Source organism: Haemaphysalis longicornis, unplaced genomic scaffold, assembly GCF_048455015.1.
Source record: "Haemaphysalis longicornis isolate Haplotype H1 unplaced genomic scaffold, Haemaphysalis longicornis Haplotype H1 scaffold_1, whole genome shotgun sequence".
NCBI lineage: Eukaryota > Metazoa > Arthropoda > Arachnida > Ixodida > Ixodidae > Haemaphysalis > Haemaphysalis longicornis.
Window position 1 is genome coordinate 152530267 of NW_027526203.1, and position 26334 is coordinate 152556600.

The 26334-nt window shown below is 49.2% G+C and overlaps 1 protein-coding gene across 4 annotated transcripts in view; it reads right to left on the reverse strand.

Annotated features, from left to right (window-relative positions):
• The window catches only part of LOC144137997 (nose resistant to fluoxetine protein 6-like), a 168539-nt gene that overhangs the window by 98296 nt on the left and 43909 nt on the right, over nucleotides 1-26334 (reverse strand). For all 4 annotated transcript variants that reach the window (XR_013315796.1, XR_013315798.1, XM_077670035.1 and 1 more), the window contains exons 6-7: nucleotides 17863-18039; nucleotides 16423-16516 (exon numbers count right to left, since the gene is read on the reverse strand). Coding sequence is in view for 2 of the 4 variants with exons in the window: in XM_077670035.1 (XP_077526161.1) it covers nucleotides 16423-16516; nucleotides 17863-18039 (271 nt within the window). In the remaining 2 variants the exon portion in view is untranslated. The remainder of the gene's footprint in view (nucleotides 1-16422; nucleotides 16517-17862; nucleotides 18040-26334) is intronic.

The window sequence follows — 26334 nt, forward strand, 5'->3', positions numbered from 1 at the left end:
AGCCGCACGATGGTGACAGCGGCGTACCGCCGCGGCCACAAGAATCGAAAGAAGAGAACAGCTGCCTCTGAAGACAGTATGAGGTACCTTGCCATTTAAAAAGACGGGAATTGCTATATTGGAAGCGCTGAAAAAGTTCCTTCGGTGCTACCGGTGTAAGCTGCCGCCAAAAATGTGGCTCCAATCCACGCTGTGAATGTAGGTTGGACTGCGACGCTGTAAACGACCACCACAACGATTACGCGTGCGACGTCACTTGAATTCACATACCCGCAACTGCACCCAACAGATACGTCCGGCCGGCCCATGCCTGCTTTCGCAGTCACATCACGCGTAAATACAGGCCGCCGCATACCTGCGTATGCACCCAACAGGGATGTCCGGGTGGCACATGCCTACTTCCATATTGACATCACGAGAAAAAGTCAGGCTGGTGCATACCCGCGTATGCCCCCAACACGGATTGTCGGGATGGCACATGCCTAGTTTCACATTTCACATCACGTCTAAAAGCCAGGCCGGCGCATGTCTGCGGCCGCACCCAACAGGGATGTCCGGGCAACACGAAGCATGCTTGGTGGTTTGACTGGTTTATTGATTGGAGATGTTGGGAACGAATGTGCGCCCGGCTACTCCATTTCACCAATAAAGGGTCATAGACCCGGCTATACAAATCAACTGTTCACGACAATTTCGTGAGTTCTAATAGTTTTCTATACAATGTCCACATGGGTTCACGGATTCACGGTAAAAAGCTAATAAGCCGCCTAATACTTTGACGTTATTCCGGTCCAGGCACAAAACATACTTGAGGCACGAACAACCTCATTTTGAAGACCCGCATCAGGACATGGTCCTAGTGAAGCTACTAAACACATCACACGACGGTTATCTAATGGCAGTTTTTTGTGAAGTTCACGTCTTTGCCGGGAATATAATGGGCAGTCTAACATCACGTAGGAAACAATTTCCTCGGGCACTCCGCATGCGCAGGATAGTGAGTTTGCGCAGCAAATTTTGAACAGAAAGGAATTCGCGCAATCGTATTGATGGAACAGAGTTTCCACTTTCCGGGCAGCTCCACATTCAGTCGGAACTCTAAGGCTGGGTCTATTGCATACAGCAATGACAGCTTCGTGTCCAGATCAAACCACGCCTCTGCGGACCGTTGCTCAATCAGTTACCTTTTGATAATCGCAGTCACACCACGAGTAAAAGCCAGGCTCGCGGATACCCGCGTCCGCACCTAACAGGGACATTCGGGCGACATGTGCCTGCTTTCGCAGTCACATCAATCGTAAAAGCCAGCCTGGTGCATTCCTGTGTTTGCCGAGTATGTCAATTTTGCACCCCCCCCCTCTTTTTGGCGTCACTTTGTTGTGACGAGGATATGGGGACGGTGTGTTTTTCGCCAACTGAGACGTAGAATGCCTGGGTGATGCTCACCCGTTAAAATGGAAACCAAACTTGCTCCCCACCTAGCTCAGGGTCTGCCGAACTATGGCGAAAGCCTCAAGTAGCCCATTTTGCGAAAAACCGTCGTCGTCGTTGTTGTCTGGTCAAAAAGTAGCCGCCTCCGTAAAGAGTGCAGGAAATTTACATGCGTGAGCCCATGAGATATGAACCCTGGTCTCGCCAGTAAAAGCGCAGTGCGCTAGCACTGAGCCATGCGAACACTTTCCTTCCTATATGATACATCCCCTACTGGGGGATTGGCCAGTGATCGAGAGCTCTGAGGGGTAATGTGCCCGCTTCACAACAATCGGAAAATTGGGAGTTGGAAACGTACAAGTGGCAGAAAACTGCGTACTATATTAAACCTGAACGTGGAGGCTTGGGAGTAGAATAGTGCACACGAGCCGCACTTAACCCTCATTCCTAGGAAGCTGTAGCGTGTGCCAGCCTGCTTGCTGACGTAATTCATGCCGTAAGACGAAGAAGCTAAAATAAAGTGGCGCCCAATACGATGTACCAGTAAGTCGTTGATACAACCAGGTTTTTGTCTTCGAAGCCCGTAAGCAGACAGGTTCCGCGAGGAACTTTTACGTCCACATGCCTTTCTTGAAAGCGCATCTCATGTGCACGAAGTCAAGCATCTTCGACTGAAATGTTGGATTGCAAAGTGACGACTGAAATACAATCATGCCACAGTTGTGCAAATGTCGTGAACTAACCTCAAACCACTGCAATTTCATAGAATAATCCTTTCCTAGTTTCTCCAATCACCTCAATACCTTTTATTAGGCACACTTGGTTTCGTTTTCATTGAGGCTCAGAGATGGAATATAAAAAAATATCATTTACGCCATCGAGTAAGGTGAGGTCCACGGAAGCAGAGTTGGGAATCTTCGCGGCGGCTAATACTGGCAGCGCTTGCAGCTGCAGGGAGTGTTGATTGCGCGAATGCGGATTGATATGCTTGGCAGACGTGCGGAGCAACCGATTTCTCTCACCTTAAGTACCATGAACCTCTAACATGTATACAGCTTCGCTATGGGTCACTTTCGTCTATGAGCTCTCATCAGCCGCTAAGAACTAAACGCAACGATCGGCCGCTGTGGTTGCAGTGATGCTGTTTCAGTTAGTTCCCCAATGAAGACCGACACCGCTCGCCTAAAACTTCAGTTTATCCCATCCCCATTCTAATCCGCTCAAAATGACCGTAATTCAATTCCCATTCCAATCCGGCGTTGCGAACAGGTGGAATGATTCTGAAGTCAATACCATTCCGGAGTGATAACTGCGCAACACTGCAACGTAGTAGCCACTTTCAGCGATGGCAGGAAAATGCTCACCAGGAAACTAAACGGTGACGGAAATGAAACTTCATTACACTTTACATGGCTTGAAACTCCTCTTCTTGAAACTTGGCCCTCTTTCTGAAACTTGTCCTCTTTACTCTTTTACCGCTTGATGTGTGCTCCGTTGCATTCATGCATACGGACGTTGTTCTTGGGTAGGGACCTTCGTCGAGTGGCCCGAATTTGTTCAATTGTTCGTAATGGCCAATTAGCCTCCCGCATTTAATGCTTTTCCTGGCGATCGCATCCTCATGTAGTCGTCAGAAGATGGGAGGATGGGTCAGAGTATGGGTAACAAATCGACAAGGTGGGGCAGTAAACGACGCTTCTCTGCGCGTCGAGGAGGAAGAGACGCACATTGCAAGCTAACCGCTGCGACGTCCTGAGCCAACCTTGCCCTGTGCACAGCTGTTTGTAAGTACCTCAAGAAAGCCCTGCTCCGAAATGAAAAATACGGATTGATGGCTAATTATTTCGTATTCGATACGCGAACCTCACAACATCTTTACGCTGAGGGCTACCATAAAAAATAGTCTATCCTCCCGCATTTAATGGTTTTCCTGGCGATCGCATCCTCATGTAGTCGTCAGAGGATGGGAGGATGGGTCAGAGGATGGGTAACAAATCGACAAGGTGGGGCAGTAAACCACGCTTCTCTGCGCGTCGAGGAGGAAGAGACGCACATTCCAAGCCAACCTCTGCAACGTCCTGAGCCAACCTTGCCCTGTGCACAGCTGTTTGTGAGTACCTCAAGAAAGCCCTGCTCCGAAATGAAAAATACGGATTGATGGCTAATGATTTCGCATTCGATACGCGAACCTCACAACTCTTTTACGCTGAAGGCTACCATAAAAAATAGTCTATCCTCCCGCATTTAATGGTTTTCCTGGCGATCGCATCCTCATGTAGTCGTCAGAGGATGGGAGGATGGGTCAGAGGATGGGTAACAAATTGACAAGGTGGGGCAGTAAACCACGCTTCTCTGCGCGTCGAGGAGGAAGAGACGCACATTGCAAGCCAACCTCTGCGACGTCCTGAGCCAACCTTGCCCTGTGCACAGCTGTTTGTAAGTACCTCAAGAAAGCCCTGCTCCGAAATGAAAAATACGGATTGATGGCTAATTATTTCGTATTCGATACGCGAACCTCACAGCTCCTTTACGCTGAAGGCCACCATAAAAAATAGTCTATCCTCCCGCATTTAATGGTTTTCCTGGCGATCGCATCCTCATGTAGTCGTCAGAGGATGGGAGGATGGGTCAGAGGATGGTTAACAAATCGACAAGGTGGGGCAGTAAACCACGCTTCTCTGCGCGTCGAGGAGGAAGAGACGCACATTGCAAGCCAACCTCTGCGACGTCCTGAGCCAACCTTGCCCTGTGCACAGCTGTTTGTAAGTACCTCAAGAAAGCCCTGCTCCGAAATGAAAAATACGGATTGATGGCTAATGATTTCGCATTCGATACGCGAACCTCACAACTTCTTTACGCTGAAGGCTACCATAAAAAATAGTCTATCCTGCCGCATTTAATGGTTTTCCTGGCGATCGCATCCTCATGTAGTCGTCAGAGGATGGGAGGATGGGTCAGAGGATGGGTAACAAATCGACAAGGTGGGGCAGTAAACCACGCTTCTCTGCGCGTCGAGGAGGAAGAGACGCACATTGCAAGCCAACCGCTGCGACGTCCTGAGCGAACCTTGCCCTGTGCACAGCTGTTTGTAAGTACCTCAAGAAAGCCCTGCTCCGAAATGAAAAATACGGATTGATGGCTAATTATTTCGCATTCGATACGCGAACCTCACAACTCCTTTACGCTGAAGGCTACCATAAAAAATAGTCTATCCTCCCGCATTTAATGGTTTTCCTGGCGATCGCATCCTCATGTAGTCGTCAGAGGATGGCAGGATGGGTCAGAGGATGGTTTACAAATCGACAAGGTGGGGCAGTAAACCACGCTTCTCTGCGCGTCGAGGAGGAAGAGACGCACATTGCAAGCCAACCTCTGCGACGTCCTGAGCCAACCTTGCCCTGTGCACAGCTGTTTGTAAGTACCTCAAGAAAGCCCTGCTCCGAAATGAAAAATACGGATTGATGGCTAATGATTTCGCATTCGATACGCGAACCTCACAACTTCTTTACGCTGAAGGCTACCATAAAAAATAGTCTATCCTCCCGCATTTAATGGTTTTCCTGGCGATCGCATCCTCATGTAGTCGTCAGAGGATGGGAGGATGGGTCAGAGGATGGGTAACAAATCGACAAGGTGGGGCAGTAAACCACGCTTCTCTGCGCGTCGAGGAGGAAGAGACGCACATTGCAAGCCAACCTCTGCGACGTCCTGAGCCAACCTTGCCCTGTGCACAGCTGTTTGTAAGTACCTCAAGAAAGCCCTGCTCCGAAATGAAAAATACGGATTGATGGCTAATTATTTCGCATTCGATACGCGAACCTCACAACTCCTTTACGCTGAAGGCTACCATAAAAATAGTCTATCCTCCCGCATTTAATGGTTTTCCTGGCGATCGCATCCTCATGTAGTCGTCAGAGGATGGGAGGATGGGTCAGAGGATGGGTAACAAATCGACAAGGTGGGGCAGTAAACCACGCTTCTCTGCGCGTCGAGGAGGAAGAGACGCACATTGCAAGCCAACCGCTACGACGTCCTGAGCCAACCTTGCCCTGTGCACAGCTGTTTGTAAGTACCTCAAGAAAGCCCTGCTCCGAAATGAAAAATACGGATTGATGGCTAATTATTTCGCATTCGATACGCGAACCTTTACGCTGAAGGCTACCATAAAAAATAGTCTATCCTCCCGCATTTAATGGTTTTCCTGGCGATCGCATCCTCATGTAGTCGTCAGAGGATGGGAGGATGGGTCAGAGGATGGGTAACAAATCGACAAGGTGGGGCAGTAAACCACGCTTCTCTGCGCGTCGAGGAGGAAGAGACGCACATTGCAAGCCAACCGCTGCGACGTCCTGAGCCAACCTTGCCCTGTGCACAGCTGTTTGTAAGTACCTCAAGAAAGCCCTGCTCCGAAATGAAAAATACGGATTGATGGCTAATTATTTCGTATTCGATACGCGAACCTCACAACTCCTTTACGCTGAAGGCTACCATAAAAAATAGTCTATCCTCCCGCATTTAATGGTTTTCCTGGCGATCGCATCCTCATGTAGTCGTCAGAGGATGGGAGGATGGTTCAGAGGATGGGTAACAAATCGACAAGGTGGGGCAGTAAACCACGCTTCTCTGCGCGTCGAGGAGGAAGAGACGCACATTGCAAGCCAACCGCTGCGACGTCCTGAGCCAACCTTGCCCTGTGCACAGCTGTTTGTAAGTACCTCAAGAAAGCCCTGCTCCGAAATGAAAAATACGGATTGATGGCTAATTATTTCGCATTCGATACGCGAACCTCACAACTCCTTTACGCTGAAGGCTACCATAAAAAATAGTCTATCCTCCCGCATTTAATGGTTTTCCTGGCGATCGCATCCTCATGTAGTCGTCAGAGGATGGGAGGATGGGTCAGAGGATGGGTAACAAATCGACAAGGTGGGGCAGTAAACCACGCTTCTCTGCGCGTCGAGGAGGAAGAGACGCACATTGCAAGCCAACCTCTGCGACGTCCTGAGCCAACCTTGCCCTGTGCACAGCTGTTTGTAAGTACCTCAAGAAAGCCCTGCTCCGAAATGAAAAATACGGATTGATGGCTAATTATTTCGTATTCGATACGCGAACCTCACAACTCCTTTACGCTGAAGGCTACCATAAAAAATAGTCTATCCTCCCGCATTTAATGGTTTTCCTGGCGATCGCATCCTCATGTAGTCGTCAGAGGATGGGAGGATGGGTCAGAGGATGGGTAACAAATCGACAAGGTGGGGCAGTAAACCACGCTTCTCTGCGCGTCGAGGAGGAAGAGACGCACATTGCAAGCCAACCTCTGCGACGTCCTGAGCCAACCTTGCCCTGTGCACAGCTGTTTGTAAGTACCTCAAGAAAGCCCTGCTCCGAAATGAAAAATACGGATTGATGGCTAATGATTTCGCATTCGATACGCGAACCTCACAACTCCTTTACGCTGAAGGCTACCATAAAAAATAGTCTATCCTCCCGCATTTAATGGTTTTCCTGGCGATCGCATCCTCATGTAGTCGTCAGAGGATGGGAGGATGGGTCAGAGGATGGGTAACAAATCGACAAGGTGGGGCAGTAAACCACGCTTCTCTGCGCGTCGAGGAGGAAGAGACGCACATTGCAAGCCAACCGCTGCGACGTCCTGAGCCAACCTTGCCCTGTGCACAGCTGTTTGTAAGTACCTCAAGAAAGCCCTGCTCCGAAATGAAAAATACGGATTGATGGCTAATTATTTCGTATTCGATACGCGAACCTCACAACTCCTTTACGCTGAAGGCTACCATAAAAAATAGTCTATCCTCCCGCATTTAATGGTTTTCCTGGCGATCGCATCCTCATGTAGTCGTCAGAGGATGGGAGGATGGTTCAGAGGATGGGTAACAAATCGACAAGGTGGGGCAGTAAACCACGCTTCTCTGCGCGTCGAGGAGGAAGAGACGCACATTGCAAGCCAACCGCTGCGACGTCCTGAGCCAACCTTGCCCTGTGCACAGCTGTTTGTAAGTACCTCAAGAAAGCCCTGCTCCGAAATGAAAAATACGGATTGATGGCTAATTATTTCGCATTCGATACGCGAACCTCACAACTCCTTTACGCTGAAGGCTACCATAAAAAATAGTCTATCCTCCCGCATTTAATGGTTTTCCTGGCGATCGCATCCTCATGTAGTCGTCAGAGGATGGGAGGATGGGTCAGAGGATGGGTAACAAATCGACAAGGTGGGGCAGTAAACCACGCTTCTCTGCGCGTCGAGGAGGAAGAGACGCACATTGCAAGCCAACCTCTGCGACGTCCTGAGCCAACCTTGCCCTGTGCACAGCTGTTTGTAAGTACCTCAAGAAAGCCCTGCTCCGAAATGAAAAATACGGATTGATGGCTAATTATTTCGTATTCGATACGCGAACCTCACAACTCCTTTACGCTGAAGGCTACCATAAAAAATAGTCTATCCTCCCGCATTTAATGGTTTTCCTGGCGATCGCATCCTCATGTAGTCGTCAGAGGATGGGAGGATGGGTCAGAGGATGGGTAACAAATCGACAAGGTGGGGCAGTAAACCACGCTTCTCTGCGCGTCGAGGAGGAAGAGACGCACATTGCAAGCCAACCTCTGCGACGTCCTGAGCCAACCTTGCCCTGTGCACAGCTGTTTGTAAGTACCTCAAGAAAGCCCTGCTCCGAAATGAAAAATACGGATTGATGGCTAATGATTTCGCATTCGATACGCGAACCTCACAACTCCTTTACGCTGAAGGCTACCATAAAAAATAGTCTATCCTCCCGCATTTAATGGTTTTCCTGGCGATCGCATCCTCATGTAGTCGTCAGAGGATGGGAGGATGGGTCAGAGGATGGGTAACAAATCGACAAGGTGGGGCAGTAAACCACGCTTCTCTGCGCGTCGAGGAGGAAGAGACGGACATTGCAAGCCAACCTCTGCGACGTCCTGAGCCAACCTTGCCCTGTGCACAGCTGTTTGTAAGTACCTCAAGAAAGCCCTGCTCCGAAATGAAAAATACGGATTGATGGCTGATTATTTCGTATTCGATACGCGAACCTCACAACTCCTTTACGCTGAAGGCTACCATAAAAAATAGTCTATCCTCCCGCATTTAATGGTTTTCCTGGCGATCGCATCCTCATGTAGTCGTCAGAGGATGGGAGGATGGTTCAGAGGATGGGTAACAAATCGACAAGGTGGGGCAGTAAACCACGCTTCTCTGCGCGTCGAGGAGGAAGAGACGCACATTGCAAGCCAACTGCTGCGACGTCCTGAACCAACCTTGCCCTGTGCACAGCTGTTTGTAAGTACCTCAAGAAAGCCCTGCTCCGAAATGAAAAATACGGATTGATGGCTAATTATTTCGTATTCGATACGCGAACCTCACAACTCCTTTACGCGTAAGGCTACCATAAAAAATAGTCTATCCTCCCGCATTTAATGGTTTTCCTGGCGATCGCATCCTCATGTAGTCGTCAGAGGATGGGAGGATGGGTCAGAGGATGGGTAACAAATCGACAAGGTGGGGCAGTAAACCACGCTTCTCTGCGCGTCGAGGAGGAGGAGACGCACATTGCAAGCCAACCGCTGCGACGTCCTGAGCCAACCTTGCCCTGTGCACAGCTGTTTGTAAGTACCTCAAGAAAGCCCTGCTCCGAAATGAAAAATACGGATTGATGGCTAATTATTTCGCATTCGATACGCGAACCTCACAACTCCTTTACGCTGAAGGCTACCATAAAAAATAGTCTATCCTCCCGCATTTAATGGTTTTCCTGGGGATCGCATCCTCATGTAGTCGTCAGAGGATGGGAGGATGGGTCAGAGGATGGGTAACAAATCGACCAGGTGGGGCAGTAAACCACGCTTCTCTGCGCGTCGAGGAGGAAGAGACGCACATTGCAAGCCAACCGCTGCGACGTCCTGAGCCAACCTTGCCCTGTGCACAGCTGTTTGTAAGTACCTCAAGAAAGCCCTGCTCCGAAATGAAAAATACGGATTGATGGCTAATTATTTCGTATTCGATACGAGAACCTCACAGCTCCTTTACGCTGAAGGCTACCATAAAAAATAGTCTATCCTCCCGCATTTAATGGTTTTCCTGGCGATCGCATCCTCATGTAGTCGTCAGAGGATGGGAGGATGGGTCAGAGGATGGGTAACAAATCGACAAGGTGGGGCAGTAAACCACGCTTCTCTGCGCGTCGAGGAGGAAGAGACGCACATTGCAAGCCAACCTCTGCGACGTCCTGAGCCAACCTTGCCCTGAGCACAGCTGTTTGTAAGTACCTCAAGAAAGCCCTGCTCCGAAATGAAAAATACGGATTGTTGGCTAATTATTTCGCATTCGATACGCGAACCTCACAACTCCTTTACGCTGAAGGCTACCATAAAAAATAGTCTATCCTCCCGCATTTAATGGTTTTCCTGGCGATCGCATCCTCATGTAGTTGTCCGAGGATGGGAGGATGGGTCAGAGGATGGGTAACAAATCGACCAGGTGGGGCAGTAAACCACGCTTCTCTGCGCGTCGAGGAGGAAGAGACGCACATTGCAAGCCAAGCGCTGCGACGTCCTGAGCCAACCTTGCCCTGTGCAGAGCTGTTTGTAAGTACCTCAAGAAAGCCCTGCTCCGAAATGAAAAATACGGATTGATGGCTAATTATTTCGCATTCGATACGCGAACCTCACAACTCCTTTACGCTGAAGGCTACCATAAAAAATAGTCTATCCTCCCGCATTTAATGGTTTTCCTGGCGATCGCATCCTCATGTAGTCGTCAGAGGATGGGAGGATGGGTCAGAGGATGGGTAACAAATCGACAAGGTGGGGCAGTAAACCACGCTTCTCTGCGCGTCGAGGAGGAAGAGACGCACATTGCAAGCCAACCTCTGCGACGTCCTGAGCCAACCTTGCCCTGTGCACAGCTGTTTGTAAGTACCTCAAGAAAGCCCTGCTCCGAAATGAAAAATACGGATTGATGGCTAATTATTTCGCATTCGATACGCGAACCTCACAACTCCTTTACGCTGAAGGCTACCATAAAAAATAGTCTATCCTCCCGCATTTAATGGTTTTCCTGGCGATCGCATCCTCATGTAGTCGTCAGAGGATGGGAGGATGGGTCAGAGGATGGGTAACAAATCAACAAGGTGGGGCAGTAAACCACGCTTCTCTGCGCGTCGAGGAGGAAGAGACGCACATTGCAAGCCAACCTCTGCGACGTCCTGAGCCAACCTTGCCCTGTGCACAGCTGTTTGTAAGTACCTCAAGAAAGCCCTGCTCCGAAATGAAAAATACGGATTGATGGCTAATTATTTCGCATTCGATACGCGAACCTCACAACTCCTTTACGCTGAAGGCTACCATAAAAAATAGTCTATCCTCCCGCATTTAATGGTTTTCCTGGCGATCGCATCCTCATGTAGTCGTCAGAGGATGGGAGGATGGGTCAGAGGATGGGTAACAAATCAACAAGGTGGGGCCGTAAACCACGCTTCTCTGCGCGTCGAGGAGGAAGAGACGCACATTGCAAGCCAACCTCTGCGACGTCCTGAGCCAACCTTGCCCTGTGCACAGCTGTTTGTAAGTACCTCAAGAAAGCCCTGCTCCGAAATGAAAAATACGGATTGATGGCTAATTATTTCGCATTCGATACGCGAACCTCACAACTCCTTTACGCTGAAGGCTACCATAAAAAATAGTCTATCCTCCCGCATTTAATGGTTTTCCTGGCGATCGCATCCTCATGTAGTCGTCAGAGGATGGGAGGATGGGTCAGAGGATGGGTAACTAATCAACAAGGTGGGGCAGTAAACCACGCTTCTCTGCGCGTCGAGGAGGAAGAGACGCACATTGGAAGCCAACCTCTGCGACGTCCTGAGCCAACCTTGCCCTGTGCACAGCTGTTTGTAAGTACCTCAAGAAAGCCCTGCTCCGAAATGAAAAATACGGATTGATGGCTAATTATTTCGTATTCGATACGCGAACCTCACAACTCCTTTACGCTGAAGGCTACAATAAAAAATAGTCTATCCTCCCGCATTTAATGGTTTTCCTGGCGATCGCATCCTCATGTAGTCGTCAGAGGATGGGAGGATGGGTCAGAGGATGGGTAACAAATCGACATGGTGGGGCAGTAAACCACGCTTCTCTGCGCGTCGAGGAGGAAGAGACGCACATTGCAAGCCAACCGCTGCGACGTCCTGAGCCAACCTTGCCCTGTGGACAGCTGTTTGTAAGTACCTCAAGAAAGCCCTGCTCCGAAATGAAAAATACGGATTGATGGCTAATTATTTCGCATTCGATACGCGAACCTCACAACTCCTTTACGCTGAAGGCTACCATAAAAATAGTCAATCCTCCCGCATTTAATGGTTTTCCTGGCGATCGCATCCTCATGTAGTCGTCAGAGGATGGGAGGATGGGTCAGAGGATGGGTAACAAATCAACAAGGTGGGGCAGTAAACCACGCTTCTCTGCGCGTCGAGGAGGAAGAGACGCACATTGCAAGCCAACCGTTGCGACGTCCTGAGCCAACCTTGCCCTGTGCACAGCTGTTTGTAAGTACCTCAAGAAAGCCCTGCTCCGAAATGAAAAATACGGATTGATGGCTAATTATTTCGCATTCGATACGCGAACCTCACAACTCCTTTACGCTGAAGGCTACCATAAAAAATAGTCTATCCTCCCGCATTTGATGGTTTTCCTGGCGATCGCATCCTCATGTAGTCGTCAGAGGATGGGAGGATGGGTCAGAGGATGGGTAACAAATCAACAAGGTGGGGCAGTAAACCACGCTTCTCTGCGCGTCGAGGAGGAAGAGACGCACATTGGAAGCCAACCTCTGCGACGTCCTGAGCCAACCTTGCCCTGTGCACAGCTGTTTGTAAGTACCTCAAGAAAGCCCTGCTCCGAAATGAAAAATACGGATTGATGGCTAATTATTTCGTATTCGATACGCGAACCTCACAACTCCTTTACGCTGAAGGCTACAATAAAAAATAGTCTATCCTCCCGCATTTAATGGTTTTCCTGGCGATCGCATCCTCATGTAGTCGTCAGAGGATGGGAGGATGGGTCAGAGGATGGGTAACAAATCGACATGGTGGGGCAGTAAACCACGCTTCTCTGCGCGTCGAGGAGGAAGAGACGCACATTGCAAGCCAACCGCTGCGACGTCCTGAGCCAACCTTGCCCTGTGCACAGCTGTTTGTAAGTACCTCAAGAAAGCCCTGCTCCGAAATGAAAAATACGGATTGATGGCTAATTATTTCGCATTCGATACGCGAACCTCACAACTCCTTTACGCTGAAGGCTACCATAAAAATAGTCAATCCTCCCGCATTTAATGGTTTTCCTGGCGATCGCATCCTCATGTAGTCGTCAGAGGATGGGAGGATGGGTCAGAGGATGGGTAACAAATCAACAAGGTGGGGCAGTAAACCACGCTTCTCTGCGCGTCGAGGAGGAAGAGACGCACATTGCAAGCCAACCGTTGCGACGTCCTGAGCCAACCTTGCCCTGTGCACAGCTGTTTGTAAGTACCTCAAGAAAGCCCTGCTCCGAAATGAAAAATACGGATTGATGGCTAATTATTTCGCATTCGATACGCGAACCTCACAACTCCTTTACGCTGAAGGCTACCATAAAAAATAGTCTATCCTCCCGCATTTAATGGTTTTCCTGGCGATCGCATCCTCATGTAGTCGTCAGAGGATGGGAGGATGGGTCAGAGGATGGGTAACAAATCAACAAGGTGGGGCAGTAAACCACGCTTCTCTGCGCGTCGAGGAGGAAGAGACGCACATTGCAAGCCAACCTCTGCGACGTCCTGAGCCAACCTTGCCCTGTGCACAGCTGTTTGTAAGTACCTCAAGAAAGCCCTGCTCCGAAATGAAAAATACGGATTGATGGCTAATTATTTCGCATTCGATACGCGAACCTCACAACTCCTTTACGCTGAAGGCTACCATAAAAAATAGTCTATCCTCCCGCATTTAATGGTTTTCCTGGCGATCGCATCCTCATGTAGTCGTCAGAGGATGGGAGGATGGGTCAGAGGATGGGTAACAAATCGACATGGTGGGGCAGTAAACCACGCTTCTCTGCGCGTCGAGGAGGAAGAGACGCACATTGCAAGCCAACCTCTGCGATGTCCTGAGCCAACCTTGCCCTGTGCACAGCTGTTTGTAAGTACTTCAAGAAAGCCCTGCTCCGAAATGAAAAATACGGATTGATGGCTAATTATTTCGCATTCGATACGCGAACCTCACAACTCCTTTACGCTGAAGGCTACCATAAAAAATAGTCTATCCTCCCGCATTTAATTGTTTTCCTGGCGATCGCATCCTCATGTAGTCGTCAGAGGATGGGAGGATGGGTCAGAGGATGGGTAACAAATCGACATGGTGGGGCAGTAAACCACGCTTCTCTGCGCGTCGAGGAGGAAGAGACGCACATTGCAAGCCAACCTCTGCGACGTCCTGAGCCAACCTTGCCCTGTGCACAGCTGTTTGTAAGTACCTCAAGAAAGCCCTGCTCCGAAATGAAAAATACGGATTGATGGCTAATTATTTCGCATTCGATACGCGAACCTCACAACTCATTTACGCTGAAGGCTACCATAAAAAATAGTCTATCCTCCCGCATTTAATGGTTTTCCTGGCGATCGCATCCTCATGTAGTCGTCAGAGGATGGGAGGATGGGTCAGAGGATGGGTAACAAATCGACATGGTGGGGCAGTAAACCACGCTTCTCTGCGCGTCGAGGAGGAAGAGACGCACATTGCAAGCCAACCTCTGCGACGTCCTGAGCCAACCTTGCCCTGTGCACAGCTGTTTGTAAGTACCTCAAGAAAGCCCTGCTCCGAAATGAAAAATACGGATTGATGGCTAATTATTTCGTATTCGATACGCGAACCTCACAACTCCTTTACGCTGAAGGCTACCATAAAAAATAGTCTATCCTCCCGCATTTAATGGTTTTCCTGGCGATCGCACCCTCATGTAGTCGTCAGAGGATGGGAGGATGGGTCAGAGGATGGGTAACAAATCGACATGGTGGGGCAGTAAACCACGCTTCTCTGCGCGTCGAGGAGGAAGAGACGCACATTGCAAGCCAACCGCTGCGACGTCCTGAGCCAACCTTGCCCTGTGCACAGCTGTTTGTAAGTACCTCAAGAAAGCCCTGCTCCGAAATGAAAAATACGGATTGATGGCTAATTATTTCGCATTCGATACGCGAACCTCACAACTCCTTTACGCTGAAGGCTACCATAAAAAATAGTCTATAAAGCGAAAGCGAAAGGTACCAACGGCGTCCGGTGAAGAAACTAATGCATTTCCCATAGACCGGCTGGCCGACCGTAAAGGCACATTCCCACTGGCGATTTGCCTCGTCGCGCGACGGCGCGCGTCGCGCGATGAGGCCATGAGGCGGTGTTCGCACTTGCGATGAGCGATGATGCGACTGCGTTCAGCGCAGCTGCTTCCCGACTTGTACGACCTCGTTGGTGCGTCAACCATTCGCAGTCAAAGAAAATGATGTTACGCGACAAAAGCAGGTAGAAATCAAACTAAAACACATGCTACTAACCTGGAACAATGCCGAAAGCATTTGCGGGTTGTGGGAGGAGCAGAAAATAACAAACTCAAGAAGGCTCTTTTCAACATATTATTGCACGAAGAAATGCACACGCTTGCTTTCACGCCACAACACCTGCATCACGGCCCACAAATTTCGCTTCTTTTCAAAGGGCGCAAAGTTCTGACGCCTCCGAACTCTACGCGTGTTTACCAGTCGCCGATAGAAGCACGAAGAGGCTGCAAGTCGACCTACCGTCTCGCTGTCCACCTAGCTCTATTCGATGATTACTTGCTTTTACAATCCATACATGCTTCTCCACACTGATGAGTTCCACGCTATTCATTGATTAGTGCACGCGTACGCTGAAGCCACTCACCAAAGAACCGAAGCGCACGGGAATTTGGTTGCCGGCCCGACCCAGCGGGTACTACGATAGCGGGCCAAGCGCTGGCCGAGCGAGCCCAGCGGTGGTGGCGGCGGCGGCTCGCCCTCGCCCGACCGCAGCCGTTTGCATTACCGGATGTAAAAAAACGTTTCGTTTCCGGCTACGTCAGCCTAATCCGCGTCCATGATTGGCCATCCGGTTTTGCGGGGCCGTCGCGCGACGAGGGAATTCGGACCGAGAGCGATCTGCTCCGCCCGCGCAAAGCGACGAAAAGCGACGGCCGGCTCATCGCTTTGCGACGTCGCGTTTCGTCGCGCGACGAGGCGAATCGCCAGTGGGAATGTGCCTTATAGCTTTTGATAAGATTTCCGTACACACGGCACGTGCGCGAAGCAAGGTCTCCATTTTGTGAAACCGGTTACACGGTTCTAGATAACACAGTACACGCGTCGATCATGAAGGAGGAGTACGATAGTATACCTACATCTGATAGACCACGTATCGGTATGCATTTAGATCGTTCGTAGATGCGTTTATTCATTGCGGGAAAAATGATAGCATGGGTTCGTTCTGCGTTTGCGATTTCGGTCTTTGAAGGTTTTACGATAGATTGGATACACTTCCAGCGAAGGTTGTACACACTATTAGCGAAGTGTTTGAAGCAATTTTGCCGCCGTTTCGATGTGAGAAATCTTTCGTCCTTCTCTCAAATTTCTTTAGGAAGGGATGGTAAAGATTTTTTAAATCGGCTTCTAAATACTACGTCACTGCTGGGTCACTGATAGGTCACTGCTGTTGCGCATGACAGCACTTAAAAGGTGACCTTCTGGAAAATTTCAGCGGGGAGGATGACGGGTCTGCTTCAAAACATAAGTTTTCACAAGCACAATTTTTAAAACAAAAACCCGGCAGAGAAAGAAAAAGCAATGGGAGAGCTGTCTTCAGTTAACATCTCCTTGCGTCCTACTGGGTGCGAGAAAACGTTTCTCGGGCGTCGCTTACGTGCCTCACGAAAAAGAAGGTGTCCACAGACAGGAACGCAGCCGCCGTGAGGGTCGAGTCCCAGCGGTCCAAGTAGGCTTGGACGGCCATGGGTGCACCTGCGGTGCAAGACACAGGTAGGGCTGCTGAGGTGCCGCCGCACACGGAGACCTCTTAGCACCTGGGCATTTTTTAAGAGCGAATGCTCTTTATAAGCGACCCCAAACCATCCACCGCCGGCGTCGGCGGCGTCGGCGGCGTCCGCAGTGCTCTTTAAAGAAGAAACAGCATCCGGCGCCAGGTTTCGATCCGAGGACTTTGCGGGCCGCAGCCCGACGCTCTACCGAATAAGCCACGGACGCGACGCTGATATTGTCAGTAACGCGCCTTATATCTTTAACGCATTCAAACTACGTCGTCAGCGGCGTGCGTTGGCGACTCAGCGGCGTTATAGCGGCTTGATAACTGCGTGGTGTACACGTGATACTACAAACCCGATGGAAGAGATGGAAGAGAAGGCGGCGAGGCGGTGGGCTGCGGGGGCCGAGCGCAAGCGCCGCAAGCGGGCCGACAACCGTGCATTCGCACTTTCACATTCTCCCCCTCGGGGAAATGCGGGGGAATTTTTTGTGGACACACTCACCAAAAACATATCCGTTATAGTTCGAAAACATCCCGGTGGTGCATTTAGAGAAAAGTGGTATAAGGTGTCGTAGCATTTGTATCGTCATTTCACATAGCTTCATCATTACGTTTACACAGAAAATGAGGGAACGATGGATGTAGCGACTGGTTTCCCCAACTGTAAGAACGGGGCTGATGGGTTAGGTGGAGTAGTCAAGTCAAATACCTTGAGACCAGGTGGGATGTTGTTTAAAATTCAGTACAACTGAATTTGCACATGAATAACTTTTTGTTCTGATGTTTCTCATGTTACGAGGAATGCACTTTTACTCGCCATAATAATATTGACCGCAGCTGTTGCCAGTTTTCTTTTTATTTCTCCTGCTGAAATCGCCTCCTCTCTACCCCGAAGGCAAAATGCGTTTTACCCGTGCGAGCTCCGCACCACCCCCTGCTGCATCAAAAGTACATAATACGACGAATAAGCTGATAGGTTCGCGCATTTAAAGAAATCCAACGCCGACTATTCGGTGGTAAGAAGTATTTGTTCTTTTCTGTTTATGGCGCTTTCTCCCTTTTTTAACATCCAGGCAAAACCGGCCCCAATAGATGCGGGGCGATAGGAGTGAGCAAGCATACAGTAAAACGTCGGAGGTAGCGCTAGTGTGATAGGGATGCCGCTGCTTCTTAGGATCCCTATGTTGCGATCAACTCGGTTTAAACTCGATAATAATGCGTGCCAGAATAGCAAACGCACACGTTAAACTGTTAAACTGATTCGCGTGTTGTAACGGATTAACACGAGAAACAGGTCTATGAAAAAGCGCCTCGGAATGCTCACCGTTGGAGAATGAATACTCCGCTGGAGAATGACCGAAGACGACGTGGAAGATGCTGATGGCGCGGATGCCGTGGAAGAAGCGCAGCGTATACGAGTCCGACGACTTATCGCTAGGTGTGGAGGTCAGGAGCCTCAGGTTGCTGGGGATGGAGAAGCTCCTCAAGACGCTCGCGCCAACTTGTTGCAGGAGGTACCCAAACAGCGACACACAGAAAAACACAAGTGCACACCTTTTACAATGCAGCACTCTTAGGCTTCATCGCGAAGAGTATGCTTTGTTTCCTTTCACATTTCTTTTAAACTACAGTGGCGAAATCAGTCCTTACTTCTGGAACCCACTTTCGGCGGAAAGTATGTTTCGAATAACGCATTCCCTAAATGCTGATTTCGTTTTAATATACGAGAGAATTATTTATCGGCAGCACTTGAGCACTAAAGTGTTAGGCCTTTTGGCAGGAATCAAAGGTGAAGGCATTAAGGCAACAGCTTCTTTGTCGTCATTTGTCATTTTTGCATGATTTATTAATTTTTACCTATTTTTATTTATTTATTTATTTATTTATTTATTTATTTATTTATTTATTTATTTATTTATTTGTCATACCTTACCAGCTCAATGAGAGCATTGAGTAAGGGGGATACAAACTTCAAACAGTAACAGGGCGGTCATCCACAATAACAAGGAATACACAAAAAAGTAATACAGAAAAGTAACTGATACAGAAGTGAGAAAACCTGTGTAGTACCTTACACTCAAAAGAAATATAATAAAGCGAAGGTTTGCCGATAAGCAGAAAACTGGGATAACAAGAACTTCAGGGTACATAAGAGAAACACAGTAAAACATTCGGAAGACCAAAGTATACCATTCAAGTGAGCGGCAACAGCAGTACGACTGAGAGGCAAAACGAAGAACAATAAGTTAGATACACCCCAGAGATAAAAAAAAATAAAAAAATGGGAAGGCCTAGGTGTACAACACAGCACGCACTTTCCAAAAACACATATTCCGAGACATGCGAAGGCCCGTACCAACATAAAATGCGAGACCGGGGTTAGTAGAACAAAAACTAAAGGAAAAATTGCAATAAACGAGGCGTCAGGGCCGAGATTGACTTCCGCCACAGTTCCAGCACTTACGTTTGGCCAGCTATCTTCATGAATGCACACTGCAAACTGACCTACAAAACGTAGTGCTGTCGGCACCCAAAAGAAAAGTAATTTTGCATTCTCAAAACACTACCCTCCGGTAGTTATGCGGAGTTGCCACTCAGGAATTGGAATAACTCCAAATTCTCTTCACCTTTTAGCGCCCCGGAATGAAATGAGAATGAAATGGCGGCAACGTTTGGAAGAATGGAATGAGAATGGAATTAGGTCCGCATTGACCCGAATGGAATGGGAATAGAACGGGCTTCAGTTTTCAACGAGTTGTGTCGATCTTCAGCTGGGGTGTGTCTTATTTGGAATAACTGCTGTTCTAGGGAGGCGTTTCAGAGCTGGGATGAAACCCGCGCGGTGATTCCTGAGCGCGTTCACGTCAGAGGAATTTTGCTTCGCGGTAGTTTTGAACTTGTGGCGTGGGTCCGGGAAACCTATATGGCAGGATGTGGGCGACACTACCGGGCAGCCACGTGCACTAAATGGTTGCCTGGGACCCACGCGTTGTGCGCCTGGTTCTAAATCAAATGAATGAATATAAAAAACAGAGCGCTACAGTTTTCTCCACAACAGGGCTCGCGACGAAAAGAGCTCGGTTCATGTAATATATACAGCATTTCATGACCCTCCGAGACACACGCAGAAATATTTGCCAACTTGTGCTTGAGTAACGAGAGCGCTCTTATATAATGTCTTGTATTGAACAAGTAGTCTTCAGTTATTGCCGAGACACGCAGCGAGCGAAATGAGGTAAATCTGGAGGGGGTGCATTTTGCGCAGTGAATGCCAAAATTCGCTGTTTCGGGACGCTACCCTTGCGTTCATTGCGCTAGCAGGGCAGAAATTTTGCTCTGGGCTCTGCAATGTCAAGGATTGGGCAGCATGTAGATCAGAACTACGTGCAGACGACCAGCCTGTAAGTTGGCTGCAGGCGTGTAATTGCGCTGGTGGGATGATACGCGAAGCGCAAGGTAACACGTTCAGGCTGTGCAAGACGAAACACGCAGACAGCAACGTATTATTCTTCCAGTGTTGGACAAGAGCAAAAATTTATAACATGCTTATCATGAAAACATTATAATAGGGATTGGTAATACTGATCCGTCATGAATTAGAAAGGTCGTTGTTCTTCACGAGGTGTCACCAAGCTGCTACCATCTCTCGATAGTGCCGACGTGTAGGCATAATGTGATGTTCTAAACGCGTGTGACAACGTCACCTCCGTGTTGTATTCGTAGGTAACTCGATAAAACCACGAGGGAGTCATTTCTACATTGAAGAATTTAAAAATGGAATTGGACTTCCCGGCCATTCCAGGAGTGGGAATGGGCAAAATTTTGGCATTCCGCGAATTTGAAAGAAATAGAATTTCAGAAAGTTCTGAATGGAATTGAAATTAAATGGGGCGGCCCGTTCCGCAACACTGTCCTCCCGTGATATCTGCTATTTAATGGACCTTTTTTTATGTGACTCCTGGTGTTTGTGAATATTGTTATGTTTTGCTGGGAACAATTTGAATGTGTTTATTCAGAACGCCACGATCATTGTTGCGCCACGAGATCGTCTCCTGCTTCAGCGTGCCGGATTCGTCGCGTTTCCGGCCGAGGCTGCGCCGAGTTCCACAAGCCCTCAACATGAGCAAAAAGAAATTCCGCCCAGTTCCTTGGAACTGCTTCGTCGGCTTATAACCAGGTGGTAGCATATCTGAGCTTCTACGGCTACTATGGACGCCGACACAATGCAGGATTTGAACGATGAAGGAATGTTACAGTTAGTTTCCGGCGCACAAGAGGTGTCCTCGGATGCTGACGACCCAGAAACTGCTGCCGCTCTTGTGCCCGTTTCAGGCCAGGTGACGGACGTTATTGACTTGCTCGGTCGCTTTGCGGGGCCTGCTCACGAAGGAAATGAGTACACGTTGAACGCGCTTGCGTTTCCGAAAAGTCTGTTTATTTAATGCTGACAAAGCGCACGCAGGCGAAGATCACAGAATTTTTTGCCAGGAAATAAATTCGTTTCCCCAGAACCCGTGCCCTTTTATTATTATTTTCACCACGCACGTTTAGCGCAAGGCTAAATTATTGGTAGGCGAGCGCCGCCGCAGTTGCGATGTCTTGGTAGCTGCTGTTATGCGCCTCCCTTTAGACATCAAATTAATGGGATCCAAATGCTTGTGAAATGGCAGTCAGGATTTTAGGAAGTTCTCGATTTAACGAACGCAGTTCGCGGTGACAACATAAAATTGGGTATTAACTGTGGCTGCTTTTTTCCTGTCGCTTGTGCTGTCTGGTGCTAGGGGCCTAGTGAAGCGACTATTAGAGTGGCCTTTCTCCTCATCACCATGGCAATTTGTGATTGTCAAAAGTGCAATAATAGAAAAACAGCCACATTCATAAGAGAAGGTTGGCTTAAACGCGAAGGCTTTTCCCATGCAACCTGAGTCAAAGTCAAAGTCCAAAACCTAAACTGCTTCGACCATGTTGGAATGGTGCAAAACGGAAAGACGTTGGCTTCATAACGCGGCGGACTCAGGCTGGATTCCGACTTCGGGAAGCGTTTTTAGATGCAAAGCATCTCTTAGTCGACCCTCCGTTGTCCGGCGTCCGCACCTCTCCTCCTTGTCCCCCTCTCCACGCCAGCTGTGATAACGCCGATCTCCCCCTCGCCGCTCGGCTCGTCTCGTGCCGGCTCAGGAATACACCCGCAACACTGTCGCTCCAGGAGCCCTAACCAGCTGTGATAACGCCGCTCTCCTCCTCGCCGCTCCTCCTCGCCGCTCGGCTCGTCTCGTGCCTCCGAAGACAAGGCTGCACAGAGTAGAGCTCGCGACGCCGAACGTAAACGGCAGCGTCGAGCAGCGGATTCTCTCACTTCGAGAACAGAAGCCGCTTTGAAACGCCAGCGGCGAGTCGCTGATCCAGATGGCGTTCGGCAACGTGACAACGCTTCGAAACGCCAGCGTCGAACAGCGGATTCCTCACTTCGAGAAAGAGAAGCCGCAAATTGTTCCCCACTACTCGATAAATAAAGAAGACATTTAGTACGCTACTACACGTGTCTTTACTCTTACAACCAATTAACACGCTACTACTCCACGGCTTTGCATCCCTTCAGGGTTCCCACGTGGGAAGATGGTGCATTTTTTATCTTGAGGCGCTTGATGTGGCTTCCCTTATCATCATAATCGTTTTGTGAAATCCATTGCGTAAAGGTGGCTTTTCTGCGGTACTTTCCGCTTTCGACGCCATCAGTGGTGCATAGAAAGTTTAGCTTTAATACCCTTGATCGTTTTCTTTTTGCTCTTTCTCCATTGAGAGTAATGATAAGTACCAACGTCGATAGCGCGAGCAATAATTTACTATAGTTGGCAATCGGTAAAATACCTAATCGGCAATTGTACATTGAAACGTTCGCTGAGCCTTCATGACGTGCTAGTTGAGGCTGTATACACACACTGAGAATGAATATTCTTACTACAAAGCCCTTAAGCAGTTGCCATATAGAAGCGGCCTGCGGCCGTGTGCTTACGCGATATCTTCAGCGACATTCTGTCCATAGCAGCACCGGTGAGCTACGCTATTGTCACACACAAGCGAGACGCATGCAACCACCAGTTTAGAGAAGAAAATTGCCCATTCAAACCTTCACGTCATGGTGTACGTTTTGGAACGCTATTTATCTTACGCGCCTTTCTGTCCTAAAATGACGAGGCCTTCATGATTCCTTGACTGCGTAAACCGTCCAATACAAGCATTTCATTTTAAATTGCCCTTAGCCCGTCCTTCAACAAAAGGCCCCCAGAGCGACCACAACGTGCTTGTGAACGAATGGTATCAATATTAGTGACCTATGTTAAAAAACATTCGTGCCAATCCGCTCTGTGAATGTGGTTAGAAAGCATAGCTGTCAACAGCACCGGCAACGATTATGCATGCGACGTCACTTAAATTCACTCACGACGCTCCAATATAGCGAAACCAGAGAGAATGGACATGCACTTAACCACACCCTTTATCACACCAAAGAGATATTCTTGGTAAGGTTAAATTAATGCATGATGTATGAACGGTGGTTCGGTGAGTTGTATTGGTGTAGCACATGAGTGAAAGCTGTTTTCATGACATTAAAGGAAGCTCAAACCCGGTGTTAGACAATGTCACTTCTCCGTCTCTGCCGCCGCGGACGGAGGCGACGAGGTCGGCGGCAGAAATGGTGGAGAAGAGATGTAGGAGAAGAAGGAGAAGCACACGAAGAATGAGGGAATACTTCTATTCAGATGTCTGAATGGCCTAGACTGCGGCCCAGGGGAGTGGTTCCTTCTTAAAGGAAATTAAAGGGAGCTCGAACCCGGTGTTAGACGATCTGACTTCTCCATCTTTGCCGCCGCGAACGGAGGTGACGAGATCGGCGGCCGAGACGGTGGAGGAAGACGGGAAGAAGGAGAGGAGGAGGAGAAGCAGGAGGATAAAGTACTTCTATTAAGATTTCTGAACAGCCTAGAGTGCGGCCCAGGGGAGTGGTTCCTTCTTCACTGGAGCCCATATGCAGTCCGTGCCGCCTGTGCTCTGTCCACCAGCTGAAGCTGGGTAGGCAGGAAGGGACTGGACAGCAGCATCTCTCATTGCTTTGTTGTGTAGTGGACGAAAAGAGAGGAGGGTGCTCAGGGCTAAAGTCGCACACCCCTATTGTGTGGCGGAGTGTTCCTACTTCTGAGCAAAATTTACAATCACCGTAGTTGCGATTCGGGTGCATTAAGTGAAGACGCGTCGGGTGTGGGAAGGAGCCGGATTGTATGAGCTGTAGGGTAGTTTGTTTTTCTCTGGAAAGGTCAGGGTAAGGCGAAGGCAGGGTCTGTCTCTGACGGCGATAGATGGGGAATGTCCCTGAACGGGAGAAGCGGGTGACTGTCCTCGTGCGGCGCCATAGTACGGGGGGTAAAGGCGCAGGCTTGTTGGTGGGCGTATTCGTTGCCCTCCATGGAAGCGTGAGCAGGTGTCCAGAAGAGCTGAATTGAACCGTTTAGGGAGTGGTTTTTTAGCACCCGCAGTGCAGGTTGGGACACCCAACCCCAATAGGAATTCCGGTAGGCTTATTGGGAATTCGTGACTACCTTCCGAACCTCTGGTTGACTGAGAGCCAAGGCGATGGCTGCCTCTTATGCTGACGGCACGTCTTGGGTCATGAGTGAGGCACACACAAGGAGGTTGGTTCTGGAGGTAGCCACGATGATGGCGTTCTGCTCCACTCATGGTTTGAAGGCGTCTGTGTAGATAGCTGCATTATCCCCACCGATGGTGATGTGGAGCGCTTAAGCCCGTGCTTGTCGGCGACCCTCGTCGTGTGAGGGATTCATATATGTGAGCAAACGGAGCCTCTAAATGTCTTGTCGCCAAGCGTCCGGGAGTACATGAAGCGGTGCGAGATTCTGTGCTGCCCAGCCAATCTCGTGAAGCATGCGGCGACCCACCGCAGTTCTGCTCATTCGAAGCTTCTGGATAGAAAGATGGCCCGCTATCAGCTCTTCCACCGCGTTGTGGAGACCCGTGCAGCAGCTTCTCTGTGGACGCACGCATGGGAAGACCACTGGCCTGCTCAACCACCTTTCTAATCATGATATAACGCGTCTTCATTTCCTCTTTGCCGAAAAGACAGGTGGTTGACATTAGTGGTTCTCGAGAGGACAAAAGCTTGAAATCATTTAAAGGTATCGGATTCTTAGAGGCCTCGCTTCTTGGTGGCAACTCGCCTGATCATGGGTATGATTCGATTGATGCTGTGTTTGAGGCGCTGCAAGGATATTTCACTCTTGGTGTTGCCCTGGAGATGCAGGCCCAGGATCTCGGTGCTGGGGCTTGGAGTGATTGCCTGGCCATCAAAGAGTATTTGAATGTGTTCCTTGATGTGTTTGCCGTGAGGGCGGACGATAAGAAGCTCTGATTTTTCACGTGAAAACTGGAGGGTGCAGACTCTAGCACATTGGCTTATTAGAAGTGAGATGCCACGCGTTGGTGTGAGCTTCCTTTATTTTTTGTAACTCCTAGCACACGCGCCAAGCACGCACAGGCCCGCTAGAGGTGCCGCGGGTGGAGCGCACCGCGGCGCGAGAGGTCGCGTGATGATATCACGTGGCATTCAGCGAGAATGCAGGGGTAAACCCGTAGATGTGCTTGGTGAGTGCACCACCTGTCTTCCCCGTCTCCGCGTTGGGTCGTAGTTAAATCGGTAAGACAACGGGCTCTGGCTTTGTTGCTGTATTGGTTGCAGGTTCGATTCCTGGCGGTGCTAGTAAATTCTTTTATTCGTTCGCGGGAGATCTTTGTTGACACTACCGGTCGCGTAAGAACCCTTGGGGGGTAGAGGTAAATAGCTTTGCTTTAAAAACGATTTCACTAAAACAGAAGGAAAAGCAAGCACACATCTGAACTACCGGGTGTGACTTGGAGTAAGCGTGCCTACGTCCGCTAGTTTCGCGTTTTACGCATACTGTGTGAATGCGCTAGATGGCTTGACGGTAGAACTAGGTGGTCTGGTAGCATTCATTTTTTACAATGCAGCGGTAGCGAAACGATAACGAATCTTCGCTCGGTTCTCGCGCCAAGCCGCTCGTGCTCGCGTTTCAAGTTCATGATAAGCAATCCTGCGTCCATTCATTCCGTCTTGAAACGGAAACAAAAAAAAAAAACATCCGGATATGCGGGCTTGTCTGGAATTATCGTGATTTCGCTGAAAACAAGAAAGCAAGCGCTCTTTTGCGCAAATAAGCTGTCAACGCCGATTTCTTTGAGTATCAAAATTGTGGAGGAGAAAGGCGAAAACGCCCGACTGTCAAGATTTCGGCGCACGTTCAAGATCCCCACGTAGTGTTAAGTAATCCTCCGCCGCCACTACAGCGCGCCTCATAGGCTAGTAGTAGCTTTCGTGTACAATCACTGGAGCATCGAAATTGAAATAAAAATTTTTGGTCACTGCATTATTGTACCTAATTGTTCTTGACCCGCAAACACGTCGCTGTCAGAGACGGATACGCGTACACATTAACATACAAGAACGCAGCTTCACGCAAAGCATATATGGTGAAGCGAAAGCTGCCGGTTGCCTATGCGAGGTCTAGCACGGACGAATCTGCTACCTGCATGTAGTGTTGTATATGTAGTGGGTACACCCTGCGAGTTATGCAGCTTCATTGAATGTGCCGGTTGTTCCCTCTGCACGTTCCATGCATGGTACAGATGCCACCGCAGCTGTCAGATCCGCTTTCTGCGCAAGGGCAAAGGCAGACGTTTTGCAGTGAAGCATGCCTGCAGGTTGTGG